Source organism: Lithobates pipiens, unplaced genomic scaffold, assembly GCF_037356315.1.
Source record: "Lithobates pipiens isolate NorthernLeopardFrog02 unplaced genomic scaffold, aLitPip1_a1.2 Scaffold_30, whole genome shotgun sequence".
NCBI classification, from domain to species: domain Eukaryota; kingdom Metazoa; phylum Chordata; class Amphibia; order Anura; family Ranidae; genus Lithobates; species Lithobates pipiens.
The window spans coordinates 167,969,842-167,987,398 of NW_027507791.1; the positions used below are offsets into that span (position 1 = coordinate 167,969,842).

Consider the following 17,557-nt stretch of genomic DNA (forward strand, 5'->3'; position numbering starts at 1 on the left):
CCTTTACTATAACAATCATATGTCACCTTTCTGGGTTTGGTTTGGAGGGACTAATGGTCAGTTAAACTTTCTTGTTTAATTTTACAACACTGGTGATGTTATGAATACTGTACTATGTTTCCCGTATGTTTGTTTAACTCGTTTTTATTGAAATTTTGAAAAATAAAGTTATCCATCACTTCAAACAAATATTATACAACATCTTGAAATGAGATTAACATAAGAAAATACACCAAATTTACTGCATTAATCACTGTTCGTCATACAATACATACAGGTTTTTTGTATCATTTGTCATTATCTCAGATTCAGAATATTCCATCACTCAATTAACCATAAACTAAGTAGTCAATCCTTCTATACTCAAGTGTAGCTACATCTTCCACTTATCATGACCTTTGGTCCTGTGAATACGTATAATCCAGTTATAAATCATATGAACAACTAGGATCTACAAGTAAATAGTTTTATTGTTTCACTGTGCCATTTATAAAACTGAATGAAAGTTTGCAGCTGCTCTATACCATCCCTGTAAGCGCAGTCCATGGGAGCCAGGGGACATTAAATTTCTCAGCAGTCCCATCTTTATATGCCAGAATCTTTTCATATTCCCTCACTGTGTTTACTCTCGCCACTAGATGTGTACTGGTGGGAGGATCTGGTGTTTTCCAGTTGTTCATGATCAGGGATTTGGCCGCTAGTAGAATATGCATGGTTACTGATCTAAGTTGGGGTGGGAACACATTCAGGTCTATATGTAGGATGGCCAGTTCTGTCTTAGGAATTACCTTTCTACCCAAGATTTTTGATAGCATTAAAAACACCTCTGACCAGAAGGGTTGTATATGTGGGCAGGCCCACAACATGTGTACTAAACTCCCAACTAACCCACAGCCCCGCCAACATAGATTAGAGGAGTTTTTAGAAAATTTCGCCACAATATACGGAGTGTAATACCACCGCACCATAATTTTCTGCATTAATTTGTCGTAATTCGAGCATTTGGAGTACATATGGGTATATTTTATGGCCATTTTCCATTGAAGATCTGTAAAAACTTTGCCTATTTCCTTTTCCCAGTTAATGGAATACGAAGATTTCGTAAAAGCATCCTTGGCATCTAAGGCGTTATAAAGTACCGAGATACCCTTTGGTCTTGGAGAGTTTAAATATAGGCGGAGCCAGAACTTTTCCAGAACAGGAGTACTCAGTATTTTAAGCGTATGGCAGTATGAAGCTAGTTGTGTGTACGTCAAAAATTCAGAGTCGGGGAGATTACTTGTCTGTTGTAAAACATGAAAGGGAATAAGTTTGCCCTGTGATGTTATGTCCGACCAATTTTCCAGCTTACGGGAAAGCCAGTTTGTCAATCTGATATGAGGTATTACCCATTCCGTAACTTCTAGGGGAATAGGAATAGATTTTGATGGGTAGAATTCATTGCCTTTAGTAGCTATTTCCTTCCAGGCCTCCACTGAGGCCTGGATGGTAGGGTGGTTAGGGATCTCCGTACTTTTATCAATACATGCTGCTATAAAAAGGGCGTGTGGAGACGTGTCGCGCAGCCAAAGCCTCTCCAACTTACACCATGGCTTAACCTCCCCCTCCGTGAACCAGCTCCTCAGTTGATCTAATATAAATGCGGTATAGTAGTCTTTTAAGACCGGGATTCCCATACCCCCTGTGGATTTATGTCTGTGTTGCATATATAGGGAACATCTAGATTTTTTCCCCTCCCAAACAAAATTCAACAACTGTTTTTGTAGTCGAACGAAAAATGATTTTGGTAAAGGGATGGGTAAGGCTCGAAAATAATAAGTCAGTTTAGGAAGTACAAACATCTTGTACGCTGCTATACGGCCTGACCAGGAAATGTGAAATTTTTGTAGTCTGTTAATATCCTGTTGGAAGATGTTAAGTAAGGGTGCGTAATTCTCTCTGTAAAGTAAGTTTGTGGGAAACGTGAGATTCACCCCCAGATATTTTATGGAGGCATCGGTCCAGGGATAAGGGAATGCTTGCTTAAGATATAGTTCTACTGACGGTTTAATGTTCATACCTAGGATGAGTGACTTGGACGTATTAATTTTATAATATGAGACGTTACTAAACTCTGTTAACACTGAATGAGCTGCTGGTAACGAGGTTGCAGGATTAGAAAGGGACAAAATAACGTCATCTGCGAATAATGAAATTTTGTACTGCTTATCACCTGCTTGGATGCCTTCAATAAGGCGATCCTTCCTCAATGTTTCCGCTAGCGGTTCCATTACAAGGGCAAAAATAATAGGGGATAGGGGGCACCCCTGCCTAGTCCCATTTGTGATACTAAAGGGTTTCGAGTACAGGCCCTCCGTATACACATGCACTGACGGGCGCGAGTATAGGGATAGAATTGCGTCACGAATTGCTCCACTAAATCCAAATTTAGTAAGTACCCCCTTCAGGTAACCCCAATGAATCCGATCAAAAGCCTTCTCTGCGTCTAACGAGAGAAGCAGAGAAGGCTCTTTTTTGTTTTCGGTCAGGGAAATCAAATTTATCAATCGCCTGGTAGCGTCTGTTGTGTGTCGACCCAGAACAAACCCCACCTGGTCATAGTTAATCAGTTTGGGGAGAATTGATTTCAATCTGTTTGCTATTAGTTTGGCATGGAGTTTCACGTCCACATTGAGAAGTGAAATGGGCCGAAAATTTTGCGGGGCATTGGGCTCCTTCCCGGGCTTAGGTAGGGTAATAATCGTTGCTATAAGCATTTCTGGAGGGAATGATGCTGCCTTGGTCGCCGCATCAAACACTTGCGATAAGTGCGGAGCTAAGATCTTATCGAACAGTTGATAGTATTCTGATGAAAAGCCGTCAGGGCCTGGAGCTTTATTTCGTGGGAGGGAGGAGATGGCCTTAGAAATTTCTTGTACCGTAAAGGGCGCATTCAACAAGGTGAGATCCTCAGTGGATACCTTGGGTAGGTCTATTGAGGCTAAAAATTTGTGAATAGAAGACTCTGTGGGTTGAGGCGTGGAAGCATCTGCATGCAGGTTATACAGTGACTCATAAAAGTCACTGAAAATGTCTGCAATTTCCTTGGGGTTAGTATGTTTCTTTTTAGTTCTAGGGTCTATGAGAAAGGGTAATTTTTGCTGGATAGTTCTATCTCTGACCTGATCCGCCAATAGTTTACCCGCCTTATTGCCGTATCTATATGTTCGAGCCTTCAGAGCTCTGTATTGTTTGTCGTGTTGAGCTAGCAATAACAGTCGCAATTCCTGCCTAGTCGTGAATAGGGTTTCTATTAATGACCGAGAAGGCTGCCTTTTATTCTCAGTTTCCAAGCGCTGTATCTTATCTAACAGGTCATTCAATCTCTCTGTCCTTTGTTTCTTGAGTTTACTGCTCAGCTGTATAAGTAGGCCCCTAATAAAGGCTTTGTGGGAATTCCACAAGATAAATGGATCTGATACAGAGGGGGCATTTCGGGTAAAATAGTCTGCAAGCTCGGTTTCTATGAACTTTTTGTGGCAAGGCTGCGACAGAGTGTAGATATCATTCCGCCATCTGTTAGCTCTCGTCTCCAGGCGACGATCCACTACATCAATCGAGATTGGGGCATGGTCTGACCATGATATGCAGTGGATCTCCGACCTGGAGACTTGCTGTAAAGTGAACTTATCCGCTAAGAACAAATCTATGCGGGAGTAGCTCTGGTGCACGTTTGAATAAAATGTAAAATCTGCTTCTGAAGCGTGTTGGCAGTGCCATACATCATACAATTCAGATTGGACAAGGAACCTCCCCAAGGACACCCTGCTGGCCTGTGGCCTACCGTGCCTAGAGACATCCAGTGCCCCCCCCGCAATTGCATTAAAATCACCACACCACAGTACTCGACCTTGTTGCACTTTAGACACCTTTTTCCTCAACTTGTTGAGAAAAGATAATTGTTTGGTGTTAGGAGCATACACATTAATCAGGGTAAATCTTACATTATTAATATCACCTATCAGAATAATATAGCGACCCTGAACATCTGAAATTGTTTCTATGCACTGAAATTGCACCGTATTCTTAATGGCTATAGCCACACCTCTCTTCTTAGATACAAAACTAGCCAAATACACATGGGGGAATAGCTTGTTTTGGAACACTGGGGTTTTCTGGGCTACAAAATGAGTTTCTTGGAAACATATTATGTCACTTCGGAGGCGTTTGGCTTCCTTCCAAGCAAGTTGCCGCTTGAAAGGGCTATTAAGGCCCTTCACATTCAAAGAGGATATACGGAAAGGCATGATGGATGGGAACTTCTGGTATTTACGTCAAAAGGGAGAGGCAGTACCGATTACTACTGAAATATGGGTATAAAAGGAATACTCTAGTAACACTGGGCACTTAAATAAATCACTCGGTGGGAGAGACAGTCGTGAATAATCCGAACGTTATCCCTAAAAAGAGAGGTGTGCTCGATACTTTAACCTGAAATCAGCAGTAAAAAAAACGAACAAACTGAAAAACCATAGACCCACTTATAAGAGTCAAATGCAAACGTAGGTTTGATTATAACAGAACCGTAATGAACGATCGGCTCAAATCGGTCAGTAGAGACAATTCGCTATCGCAACCAACGAATCGCCTTATGACCTGTGCGGTGATTTCACCGCTCTACTCGGGGGGGGGAAAGAGAGAAAAAAAAAACGTAGAAGTCTACGAACGTTGTCAAAACTGTAAACGGCTACATAGCGGCCGGGCACTCAAGGGGGGGGTAACAGGGGTGTGATCCCCTCGTGTTAAACTTGCTCGAGTTCATCGCTGTCATCTATGGGGTGGCTTGAAGTCATCCTTGGTCTGAATCATCTACAGGCTCTGGGTTCAAAATTTTCCAATCTTGCAGAAGTCGCAAACCATCCTTCAAAGTGGAGATGAGATGTGTGGTATCTTCTCTAACTATTTGCAGTCTTGCAGGGTATATCCACCGATATGTAATGCGGTGGTTATGTAGCGCTTTGGTGATTGTGGATAGCTGCCTGCGCTGTTGCATTGTGAACGCCGAGAGATCAGCAAAGAATGATAGGTCCTGAAGATCATCCGGTAAGGATTCTCTGCGCCTAGTTGCAGCCATGAATTGATCTTTAATGTGGTAGAAATGAATGCGAGCAATAGTGTCCCTAGGGAGATGAGCAGCCACATGTTTGGGTTTGGGAAGCCTGTGGATGCGGTCTATTACAAGATCTTCCAGCGGTGCGTCCGGCAGGGCTGTTTGCATAATATGCAGGAAATGCTGCTTTAGATCAGGAGGTTTAACTGACTCCGGGATACCCCTGATTTTGACATTGTTCCTCCTAGATCTATCTTCCAAATTTGCCAGTTTAAGCTTCATAAGCATCATCTCTTCCTCCCTGTCATTATGGGCATCCACTAAATCATTGAAAGTCATAGCAAACTCCCCCATTTTGGTCTCCACATGGGTCACTCTATTAGAGACTGACGCTATTTCTGATTTGTAGCTTCTGGTGAGCTCCTGGATATCAGAGTGAATTGTGGATCTTAGGGACACTAGCATGTCCTTTAAGGTGGTATCCAGGATAGGGGTATTAGTAGTGGGGAACTCTGAGAGGGAGTCCTGTAGCTCCCTAGTGTCCTCCAGAGAGGAATCTAGGCTTACCTCAGCCTCCTCCTTGTCTGTGCTGTCCAATCTGGGCTTGCTCTTTGCAGGGCTGTTCTCTCCTGAAGGTGGAGGAGTGCTGGAGGTCTTCCACATAGAGCGGTGCTGAGGTGCGGTGGAGTGGGAGACAGGTTGTTGCTTGCCATGCTTCTCACGTCCTCCCTGTGCTCCTCCGCCACGTGTACCGCCGCCATCTTGCTCAGGGGTCTGCCGCTGAGTGAAGAAATAGTCAGGGAGCCTGTTCGGTTTGCCCCCGCTTTTCCTTTTTCGGTGAGGCATCCTACGGTCTGCCCGCACCTCTTGATGAAGATTGCGCCGAAAAACGAGGCTTGTAAGCTGTGGAAATCCCCCCTCTTGGCCCGTAGCTTAACGGAGCTCTTCACTGAGCGTCCATCCGCTCCGCCGGCTAGCCACGCCCCCTGTTTCCCGTATGTTTGAAAGTATATATATCTCTCAGAAATTACTGTATGTTCCAGATACAATGTTCAGTTTTCCGAGACTATGTACCAAAGTCGATTATGGCTGTTGATGTTATGTGTATTTCGCCTTTATGTCAAATGCAATTGTTTCAGAATAAAAATTTGTTTAAAAAAAAAAACACTGGAGCATGAAGGCCCCCATTTGCACTAAGCTGGAAGCGGTGTGGTGGCCTGGCTCCTGCTCATCATCCAGGATAATGTCGTCCTCTTCATTCCCCTCTCCCCATCCATGCACAACAACAGGGATCCCAGAAAGGTTTAAAGCATGCTCTTCTTGCTCCTCCTCATCCGACCTGGCGCCACCCTCCTCTGACTCCTCTAAAGACTCCTGTTGTTCACTTGTCTCAGATAGAGTAGCCCCCCCCTTGGAATTCATCCAGCATTGCGACTTCCTCATCTTCCCGCTCCTGCTCCTCCACAGCTTGATCAATGACACGATGTGCCATAAAGAAGGCATAAGGTACCATGCCACTGATGGCGCCATGGCTGCGACTGACCAGTTTGGTGATCTCCTCAAATGGCCGCAGAAGTCTGCATGCGTCGCGCATGAGCAGCCACTGGCACGGTGAAAAAAAAACAGCTCCCCAGAACCTGTTCTGCCACAGAGTTCATACAGGTAGACGTTAACTGCACGTTTCTGCTGGAGCAGCCTATCAAGCATATTGAAGGTTGGGTTCCATCGTGTCGGGCAATCGCAAATAAGACGCCTGACCGGCAGATTGTGTCGCCGCTGAATATCAGTAAGGCGAGCCATGGCCGTGTAAGATCTTCTAAAATGGGCCGAAATTTTCATTGCCTGCTGCAAGATGTCCTGGACCCCAGGGTATTTGACAACCAATCGCTGCACGACCAAGTTTAAGACGTGTGCCATGTATGGCACATGCGTAATTTTGCCCTGTTTCAATGCGCTAAGCAGATTGCCACCATTGTCACACACCACTTTACCAACTGTCAAATTGAGCGGTGTTAGCCACTGATCTGCCTGTGAACGCAAAGCTGAAAGGAGTGCCGGGCCAGTATGGCTCTTGGTTTCCAGACACAACAGATGCAGCACGGCATGGCAATGTCTCACCGGGCATGTCAAATAGGTTCTGGGGAGCTTGGGCGGCGCAGCGGAAGAGACGCTAGCAGCGGAAAAGGAGGAGTCAGCCGAGGAGGAGAGGGAGGAGGATGGAGGAGGAGGAGAAGAGCCAGGCCTGCATGCAATCCGTGGCGGTAAAACCAAATCTACACGGGTGCCACGGGTTACATGCTTCACGGCCGTCAAAAGGTTTACCCAGTGGGCAGTAAAAGTGATATACCTTTCCTGCCCTTGTTTGCTAGACCACGTGTCCGTGGTCAGATGTATCATGGCACCGACACTGTGTGTCAGAGATACATTCACTTGCCGCTGAACATGGCCATATAGCTCTGGGATGCCCTTCTGTGAGAAATACTTCCTTCCTGTGACCTTCCATTGTGGTGTTCCAATGGCCACACATTTTCGAAAGGCCTCCGAGTCCACCAGTTTTTATATGGCAGTAGTTGGCGGGCTATCAGTTCTGACAAGTCAGCCATCAACCGTTGGGTAAGAGGGTTATCCGGCGTCATCATTTTTTTTTTTACGCTCGAACATTAGGCCCACGGAAGCCTGCCTTTTTACAGAAAAATGTGAGCTTGGCGTGATGGAAGATGGAGTGGAGAACAATTGTGAGGAGAAGTAGAAGACGAGGCTGGACGGTGAGAGCCTGGAGTGTGGCTTTGTGTGTTCCGTTGCTCCCACTGGGCTCGGTGATGGCAGCTCATGTGCCTTCTTAAGGCGGTCGTCCCTAGGTGAGTGTTGGGCTTACCGCGACTAATGCGTTGACTGCAAAGATTGCAGATGACAACACTATTGTCAGCAGCAGACACGTTAAAAAAGCCCACACTGCGGAGCCATGTGCCGGCGTCCTGGGAGCGCCAGATGTTACCGTACATGGTCGATGACTCGCTCCTGATACGTTAGCAGTCTCCTTTGTCCCTCCTGTGGAATGTAAGTTATTCCTGCTTCTCCTCCCTATCTGCTGGTCCATATCTCCCTCTGAACTCCCCTCCTCTTCCTTTCTTGTGGGCACCCACATGACATCACTAGACACGTCATCATCAACATCACCTTTCCCACCGCTATAAGTAGAGATCTCGGAGTAGGCAGCAACACCGGGGACCAACCTCCTCCTTGGGCTGATCTGGGTACTGTCGTCAGACTGCTGAGTGGCGGTTGTTGCTACCTCCTCTTCCTGATCCAATGCCAAGAGTGGCTGCGCATTGGCAATGTCTTGTGATGGATCGGAAAATAATTCCTGTGACTCAAGCGGAAGGTATGTGGTGGTGGTGGTGTTGTTGGTGGTAGTGTCTTTGGGGGTGCACATAGCAGAGAGTGAAGAAGAGGGTGCAGATCGAGAGGATGAGGAGGGTGCAGAAGAGTAAGGCTGAGTGAGCCACTCAACCAATTCTGGTGCTTCCTTTGACCTAATCGCATGCACCTTCTGCAATTTCCCACTTTGGCTCAAGCCTGTTGCTCCTGCCCTACCACCCCTGCGGACCTTGTGACAAAACTCTCAGTCCCTATACTGATAAAGGACTGCTGCAGAATAGGGCAGCAGTCCGCAGTAGTGCACCTCAAACCTATATATAATGGACCTATACCAGTCCTTAAGGATTAGCAGACTGTACCTCACTCAACCCTATAGACCGTAGTACACTATACCTTACCAGTCCTTAGAAGGACCTTTGTGGAACTAGTAGGTTGTGATTAGCAGACTGTACCTTACTCAACCCTATATACTGTAGTACACTATACCTTACCAGTCATTATAAGGACCTTTGTGGAACTAGTAGGTTGTGATTAGCAGACTGTACCTCAGTCCCTATACTCATAAAGGACTGCTGCAGAATAGGGCAGCAGTCAGCAGTAGTGCACCTCAACCCTATAAATTGTGGACCTATACCAGTCCTTAAGGATTAGCAGACTGTACCTCACTCAACCCTATATACTGTAGTACACTATACCTTACCAGTCCTTATAAGGACCTTTGTGGAACTAGTAGGTCGTGATTAGCAGACTGTACCTCAGTCCCTATACTCATAAAGGACTACTGCAGCAGAAGGGCAGCTGTCAAGTATAATATTCTTTCTATATTTGGAAGAGATAATATTATACATGTACAAGCCTATTACCATACCAGTCCTGAAAAGAACCTTTGTGGACCTAATAGTAACAGCTACTGATTAAACTGACTGTCCCTCACTGCCACACACAGCTTCCTGTCTGTCCCTATTTAAACTGACAAAACACAGGCTGCTGCAACAGTAACTTGAATAGCACTCAAAACTATATCCTGTACTACTTTACCATACCAGTCATGAAAAGGACTTTTGTGGACCTAATAGTAACAGCTAATGATGAAACTGACTGTCCCTGCTGCACACAGCGCCCTGTCCCTCTCAGCACTCACAAAAGACAGGCTGCTGCAACAATGACTTGAATAACAGTGCCTCAAACCTATATCCTGAAATACACCTATACCATACCAGTCCTTAAAAGAACTTTTGTGGACCTAATAGCTAGCGATTTGGGTCACTGCAGTCTCTCCCTGCTCCACACAGCAACCCCTCCCTATAGTGACATATGCAAAAATGTAAAATGGCCGCCGGATCGGGTCTATTTATAAGTTAGGGGGAATGTCCAAGTGTCCACGTGCTGTAATGTCTCAATTGGCTGTCCTGTACCACATGATGGATGTGTCATCGTAGGTCAAAGTTCTCTTACACAGTAAACACGGAAGTCCGCCGGGCGAACAGCGGCAATAGTCCACCGATCGGGCAGACTGCGAACAGCCGAAATTTGCCACGAACCGACCGCCGGGCGAACCGTTCAGCCATCCCCAATCCTAAAGAACCATCTTGAAAATGCACCAGTTAATGCATGTTATACATCAGTTTGTGTTGAAAATTAATTGATTCGATTATGTGAAGAAACATTATGCGAAGATCCGGTATCCTTAGTCAACATGTCAAATGGGTTTTCAATCATCGCTGATGAAAGTGCTAACATTTCTGGAAAAGAACAGATGTCACTTGGAGTACGTTTTGTAGACACAAGCAGCACCGTAGCTGTTATCCGAGAAGAATTCCTTGGATTTGCAACCTTAAAAGAAACGGATGCCATCTCAGTTGCAAATATGAGTATGGATGCATGTTCTAAATTTGAATTAAACTTAGAAAAACTCTATGGCCAAGGATATGATGGATGCTTTACAATGGCAGAAAAAGAAGGTGGTGTTCAAGCCATAATAAAGAGAAAATATCCTAAAGCTGCTTATGCTCACTCTGCTGCACATAAACTCAATTTGGTTGTTAAAGAGGAGGGCCAGCTTTAAAAAGAAAAATTTAAAAGTCAGCAGCTGCAAACACTGTAGCTGCTGACTTTTAATAAGCAGACTTACCTGTCCAGGGTGCCCGCGATGTCGGCCGCCCGAGGCTGACCTGTCCCTTGGCTCTCAGGTCCCGGCACCGCCATTCCAACTAAGGGGAACAGGCAGCGGAGCCTTGCGGCTTCACTGCCAGTTTCCTACTGTGCATGCGCGAGTCGCACAGCGCTTTGTGAATGGGACGCGCTGTGTTCTGGGACACAGTTCCCAGAACACACAGCGCCCCATTCCCCAGAAGACGCTGCACGGACAAGAGAAGACTGAACATCACCATGGAGTAGGAAGAGGCAGATTCGGACGATATGCCTAGCAGCAGGCATTTCTGGTAAGTTTTTTTTTTTTTTTTTTTTTTTTAGATTTTTTGCAAAATTTGAATGTACTTTTGTTTTAATGACCTGAATGCTGTTCCTGATATACGGAATTCTGTTGGCACAGTGAAAGTCATCATCAAGTTTTTCCGTGAGAGTCCAAAAAGAAGATCACTTATTCCAAATGTGCCATTGCTGAGTGAAACAAGGTGGGCAGCCAAATACAAAAGCATTCAAATTTTTAGCTAAGACTTTGAAGATATTTGTAATCAATTAACCTTACTGATCACTACAGCATGAGGGAAAACACGTCAGGATGCTTATCAATTGCAATGTTCTTCAAGCACAGTGAGCTTCCTCTTTTGCTTGACCATCATTTCAAATTACTCATCAAGATTGGCATCAGTGTTCAGCTTGATATCCTCAAAGTGTGTAATCACGTGCAAGATCGTCTCACTGTGTTCCACGATCACAGAGAAAATGCAGAAGAACAATTTAAGGAAATCGTTTCAAATGTTCAAACAATGGCAGAAAAATTGAACATCAGGCCGCGTACACACGCGGGGACTGTTCGCCCAACTTTGTCCGTCAAACAGTTTCGGCAAACAGTCCGCTCAAAATTAGCATGGACGGACATGGCCACACACGACGAACAAACAGTTTGCTGAAACCGTGCGCGATGACGTGAACGGCACGTACGACGGGACGAAAAATACGACGTCCTATACACTGCATTATAACTTTCGGCATGTAAATCCTTTCTGAGCATGCGCGGAACTTAGTTTGACGAACAAGCCTACACACGAGGGGACTGTTCGCTGAAACTTTGTTTCAGCGGACAGTTTTTCGAAATTTCCGAAAAACCTTGTTCAGCGGACTGTTCGCTGAAACTGTCCGCTGAAAGCCCACACACGAGCGGACTGTTTGCCGAAACACTGTTCAGCGGACAAAGTTCGGCGAACAGTCCCCGCGTGTGTACGCGGCCTCAGACTTTGCGTTCCCAGACAGTGTGGCAGGCAAGTATTCCGTTCTAATTTTGGTTCCTCTTCTGTGGAAGAATACTATTGCCAGTCTATCTATGTGCCATTCATTGACTCAATCATTGCATCATTAGAAAGCCAGTTTGGCATTGAAAACAAGAACAATTTCAGTCTGTTCTCACTTTACCCAAAACAAATGGCAAAAATTAAACACTAGAGCAATACAAATGCCATATTGCAGACATCAAAGAAATTTACGGCATTGAAAGCCTGGAAGCTGAAGCAGTCACATGGTTTGAGATCTGGTCAACGAAGGATGAGCAGTTTGACAATGGATTTCTGGATTTGCTAAACCACGCAGATTTTTTTATTTTTTTTTCCTCAGTCCAGCAAGCAATTCTCATTGCTCTCACGTTAGCAGTGGCCACTTATACAGTGGAAAGGTCTTTCAGCACAATGAGAAGGGTGAAAACCTGGCTGAGATTGACAATGGCAGATGATCGCTTATCTGATTTGTGCATGATGAGCATACATAGGGCAAAAATTGCTGAAAATAAACAACAGTTGATTTACAAAGTAATTGATACATTTGCACAGGACCACAGACGTTTACAGTTTATTTTTTGAGATCATTAACCTGTGAACAAAAATTGGACAAAAAAAAAATGTGATTGCTAAATTTAAGGAAGAGTGCAGATATTTGCAGTTAGTTTATATGATTTATTTTCCAATCTGGATGATAAGTTATTATATATATATATATATATATATATATATATATATATATATATATATATATATATATATATATATATATATATATATATATATAGTATTTTAATACATTCCAAAATAAATACTTATATCATATATTTTATTATTTTATTTGTCCTTTAACACCAAATGCAGATTCTACATGTGTTTTCTTTTTATAACTCACTTGTAGTGCCTTGATCATGTGTGTATGAATAATTTGGTGCATTCAATAGTGTAAACAAAAAAAAAAGAAAAACTAATTAGAAATTGCTAATCAGACGATGGCAGCTTGAACCTTCTATTAAGCTTTTGCATCGGGTTTCTCAAACCTTTTCCTGCCTGCCTGAGCTTTATATGATAATGACTAAGCCCCATCTCCTTCATGACATTATCAAAAAGGGTCTGAGCATGGGTGTCCATAAAAGTATGCCCCCCCCCCCCCCCCCGAAAATAGTTCTGTGGAAGTCCATGTATGTGTAGGGTGGTTTACTTGCTGAATAAAAATAGGTACTGTAGATCAACTAGCATTTCTTATTGGCAGAGTGAATTGATCCAATGGACTGTTTTCAAACAGTTGATCCTGGGTGAGTATAGTGTGAATAGCAAATGATACTCTCACATCAACTTTTATGTTCAACCATAAGGACGAGTGTTGACGAGAAGTTGTGTAATGGCAAATAGCATCACTTTATAGAAGTAGCCTGTATGTGTTTTTATATGATATAAATATATATATTTATATATATAGATATTTTTTTTTGTTTTACACAGTTGACTGTAATGTAACATTACTTTAGGTCCTCCTGATAAAGGACAAAGGCGAAGTAAACCTTCCCCAGACTTTATACCTCCAGAAAAACCTCCAACCAAAATGCAGTGGATTCCAGATGACACTGAAGTTACCTGCATGGTTTGTAAGAACGAAACATTCACTATGGTGAGTCTTTCTGTACTTTCATGTTCAATAAAACATTTAAATGAATACTATAGTTGTGTTTTCAGTAAGTGTTATGATTAAACCAGAGGTTTCCAAGCTTTTCAGTATGAGAGCCACATTGCAAATTTTAAAGATACTGGCAAAAAATAATGTCTGCTTTATAAATGAACAACTAGAAATAGTATAATGCTGCATACACACAACCGGACCTTTACTGCCGGCAGAAAAGGTCAGACAGTCTTCCCGACAGAGTTCCGACGGACTCCCGACTGATTCCGTCTGACCTTTTCTGCCGGAAAGTCTGGTCATGTGTACACGGCCTAAGAAATAAATTCACCCCCCCTTACATAAGGGTCACCTTCATAGTTTCTCCTTACAGCAGACTCCCAATCAGACCCTTATATCAGAGAAATCAGTGGGATTTGGGGGTTAAAATCAGAGATCAACTGATCTGAATCATCAGTTTTCACTGTCTAAGGATATGTTACTGAAACTAGCTGGGGCCCAATAAATTATTTTAACAGGCCATCGTTTGGAGGCCCTTGTTTTAACTATTGATGTCATTTTCAGTTGATGTGCCATGACACCTTGGTGCAGAGATATTTCATGGGTGTGGTCATCTTACTAACCTGTCCCCTTTACAAATGTTGGCAATGACTCAAACACAGAGATGCTCCCCTAAGAAGTCTCCGTTACCCTGGGATCCTCCCACGATCTCTTACAGGGCCGGGGCTACCACTAGGCAAATTAGGCACCCGCCTAGGGCACAGCCACTGCCGCTGGCTTACCTACTCCCTGCTGGGAGGAGAGGGCACCTGGAGCTTGTAAATGTGCATTGTCCTCTACCCAGCTGTCTAGTACCAGAAATGTCTGTGGCAGCAGGCAGCAATCAGCAGCACCGTTGGGGAGGTGCGGGCAGCCGGGCATCCATCGCTACATGGAAGTGATCAGCAAGGGCAGATAAGCCTGAGAATCCAGGACTCAGGAGAAGAGCTCCACCATGGCACCGCCTCCTCCTTGACATAGCCCCTCTGACCTGCCCCTCCCAGGAGGCAAGAAGCAGCGGGTGCAGCGTACCCCATGCTTCCAGAGCATGGACTGCTCCAACTTCCTCTCTGTGCTCCAAAGTGCAGCCTGGAGCCGGAGGACAGGCTCACCGCTCACTGGGGGCACAGAGCTCTCACAGAGGATGGGCAGGAGACGCAGGCTGCTGTGGCAGCCGCTGGAATTTAATGGAATGGAAGCAGGAGACTGCCATTATGGTATGGAATGTACTGTCTGTCATCATACACAAACCTTGCCTGCAGCTCTGCAAACAGAGACTGGGACAGAGGAGGGACTGCAGGAACAGGACTAAGGGTCTCTTTCATCGCCCCCTCCCCTTAGCCCTCCCTTTTCTCTCAGCCACCTCCCCTTAGCCCTCCCTTCTCTCTCAGCCCCCTCTCTCTAAGCCCCCTCCCTTCTCTCTGTCCCCCTCTCTCTAAGCCCACTCCCTTCTCTCTCAGCCCTCCCCCTCTCTCACCCCTCCCCCTCTCTCACCCCTTCCCTCTGAACCCCCTCCCTTCTCTCTGTCCTGCTCGCAGTCCTCTCCTCATCAGCTCCCCTCCCTCAGGCCCCCCTCCCCCTTTCTCCTCTCTCTGCCCTTCCTTCTCTCTGTCCCCCTCTCTTCGATCTCAGCCCTCTCTTCTACCTCAGCCCTCTCTTCTACCTCAGCCCTCTCTTCTACCTCAGCCCTCTCTTCTACCTCAGCCCTCTCTTCTACCTCAGCCCTCTCTTCTACCTCAGCCCTCTCTTCTACCTCAGCCCTCTCTTCTACCTCAGCCCTCTCTTCTACCCCAGCCCTCTCTTCTACCCCAGCCCTCTCTTCTACCTCAGCCCTCTCTTCTACCTCAGCCCTCTCTTCTACCTCAGCCCTCTCTTCTACCTCAGCCCTCTCTTCTACCTCAGCCCTCTCTTCTACCTCAGCCCTCTCTTCTACCTCAGCCCTCTCTTCTACCTCAGCCCTCTCTTCTACCTCAGCCCTCTCTTCTACCTCAGCCCTCTCTTCTACCTCAGCCCTCTCTTCTACCTCAGCCCTCTCTTCTACCTCAGCCCTCTCTTCTACCTCAGCCCTCTCTTCTACCTCAGCCCTCCCTTCTCTCTCAGCCATCCTCCCTCTCTCAGGCCCCCTCTCAGCCCTACCTTCTCTTAGCCATCCTCCCTCTCTCAGGCCCCCTCTCAGCCCTACCTTCTCTTAGCCATCTTCCCTCTCTCAGGCCCCCTCTCGGCCCTGCCTATTCTCTCAGCCCCCACCCTACTCTCACAGCCCCTTCCCTTCTCTCTCACCCCCCCTCTCTGAGCCCTCCCTAATGTCTCAGCCCCCCTTTCTAAACCCACCATTCTCTCTCAACCCTTCCTTCTCGCTCATCCCCCTCTCAAATGTGTTACTCTCTGAACCCCCTTCCCTCTCTCAAACCCCTCCCTATCCTCTCCCCTCCCTTTCCCCTACCTTTCCCCCCCCTCCCCCTCTCTCCCCGCCCCCTCTCAGCCCTCCACTCTCACAGACCTCTTTCCTCCCCCCAATTACCTGGTCTTGTCTAGGGCACAAAATAGGCTAGCACTGGCCCTGGTCAGATAGGTCAGTGTAATGCCCAGGTAGGTCACATGTGTTACATGAGCAGGGCAAAGGGGGTGGAGTCAAGGGTGGAGCCAGTGGGGGCTGCAAAATTAGGTTGTGCCTAGGGTGTCAAAAATCCTTGCACCAGCCCTGATCTCTTAACAATAGACAAAATACAGGAAGAGAAGCAGAGTACTCTAATGGGACCTAGAGGGGGGGCCTCTCTAATGGACACAGTGAAGCCCTATGTTAGTCTGTTAGAGCCCCCACCAGGCCACATTAGAGACTACAGTAGGCTCTAATGTGACCGGGAGGGGGGTCTCTCTAACAGTGGCCCTCTTGGTGTCCATTAGAGAGTCTGTTATAGTCCCCATTAATACTATTAGCAATGTGTTTAAGAGATTGCAGATATACTACAGGAGATGGTTAGAGTCTGAGGACATGATACAAAAGATGGTCAGAGACTGCAGACACTATACAGGAGATGGTCAGAGCCTGCAGACATGATACAACAGGAGGTGGAGCTGTTGTATTGTTTGGCGCCGGAACTGCAGAAGTGCAGACACTGAGCAGCGTGGTGTGAGCATGTGGGAACTGCGGACTGGACCCTTCCCCCCACTGAGACCAAGAGAGGTGTCGGCAGGTGACCCGGGGACCGGGAGCAGCGGCAGGTGGGGGCCATTGGGAATAAGGAGTGTGAGTGCCTAAGTGACAGTGCCACCCTATGGACTCCGACAGTGGAGGTTGGCATGCAACCAGTGGGACCGGGAGACGTGACAGATGCATAGCGGAGGAGAATAAAAAAAATGTAAGTATATAAATAGTAGGAAAGCAAGGCCAGAACCTTTTGGCCCCATAAAGGACGATGAAAGGAATTTGGCTACAAGGGAAAGAGAGAAGGCAAAGTTTTTGAATATATTCTTCTCCTCAGTCTTCACAAGAATCAGAAATAGACTTGAAAATAACATAAATAAATCACTGGGACCAGATGGCTTACACTCGAGGGTCATTAAGGAGCTCAGCCAGGTGATAGCCAGACCATTGTTCCTAATTTTTGTATACAGTTTACTGACTGGAATGGTACGAGCCAATTGGAGAAAATCCAATGTGGCATCAATATTTAAGAAAGAGCAGAGCATATCCCTGGGAACTACAGGCCAGTAAGCCTAACATGAATAGTCTGCAAGCTATGGGAGGGGATGATAAGGGACTATATACAAGATTGCAGTAATGAAAACAGTATTGATAGCAGTAATCAGCATTGTTTCATGAAGAATCGTTCTTGCCAGACCTATCAAGAAGTGAGCTGCCATCTAGATAAAGGAAGGGCTGTGGATGTGGTGTATCTGAATTTTGCAAAGTTTGATACAGTTCCCCACAAGCATCTACTGTACAAA

The 17,557-nt window shown here is 45.7% G+C and overlaps 1 protein-coding gene across 6 annotated transcripts in view; it reads left to right on the top strand.

Moving 5' to 3' along the window:
• Positions 1–17,557, top strand: part of ZFYVE26 (zinc finger FYVE-type containing 26) — a 1,794,472-nt gene that overhangs the window by 1,071,218 nt on the left and 705,697 nt on the right. For all 6 annotated transcript variants that reach the window (XM_077465059.1, XM_077465061.1, XM_077465063.1 and 3 more), the window contains one exon: positions 13,425–13,564. In XM_077465059.1, coding sequence (XP_077321185.1) covers positions 13,425–13,564 — 140 coding nt within the window. The remainder of the gene's footprint in view (positions 1–13,424; positions 13,565–17,557) is intronic.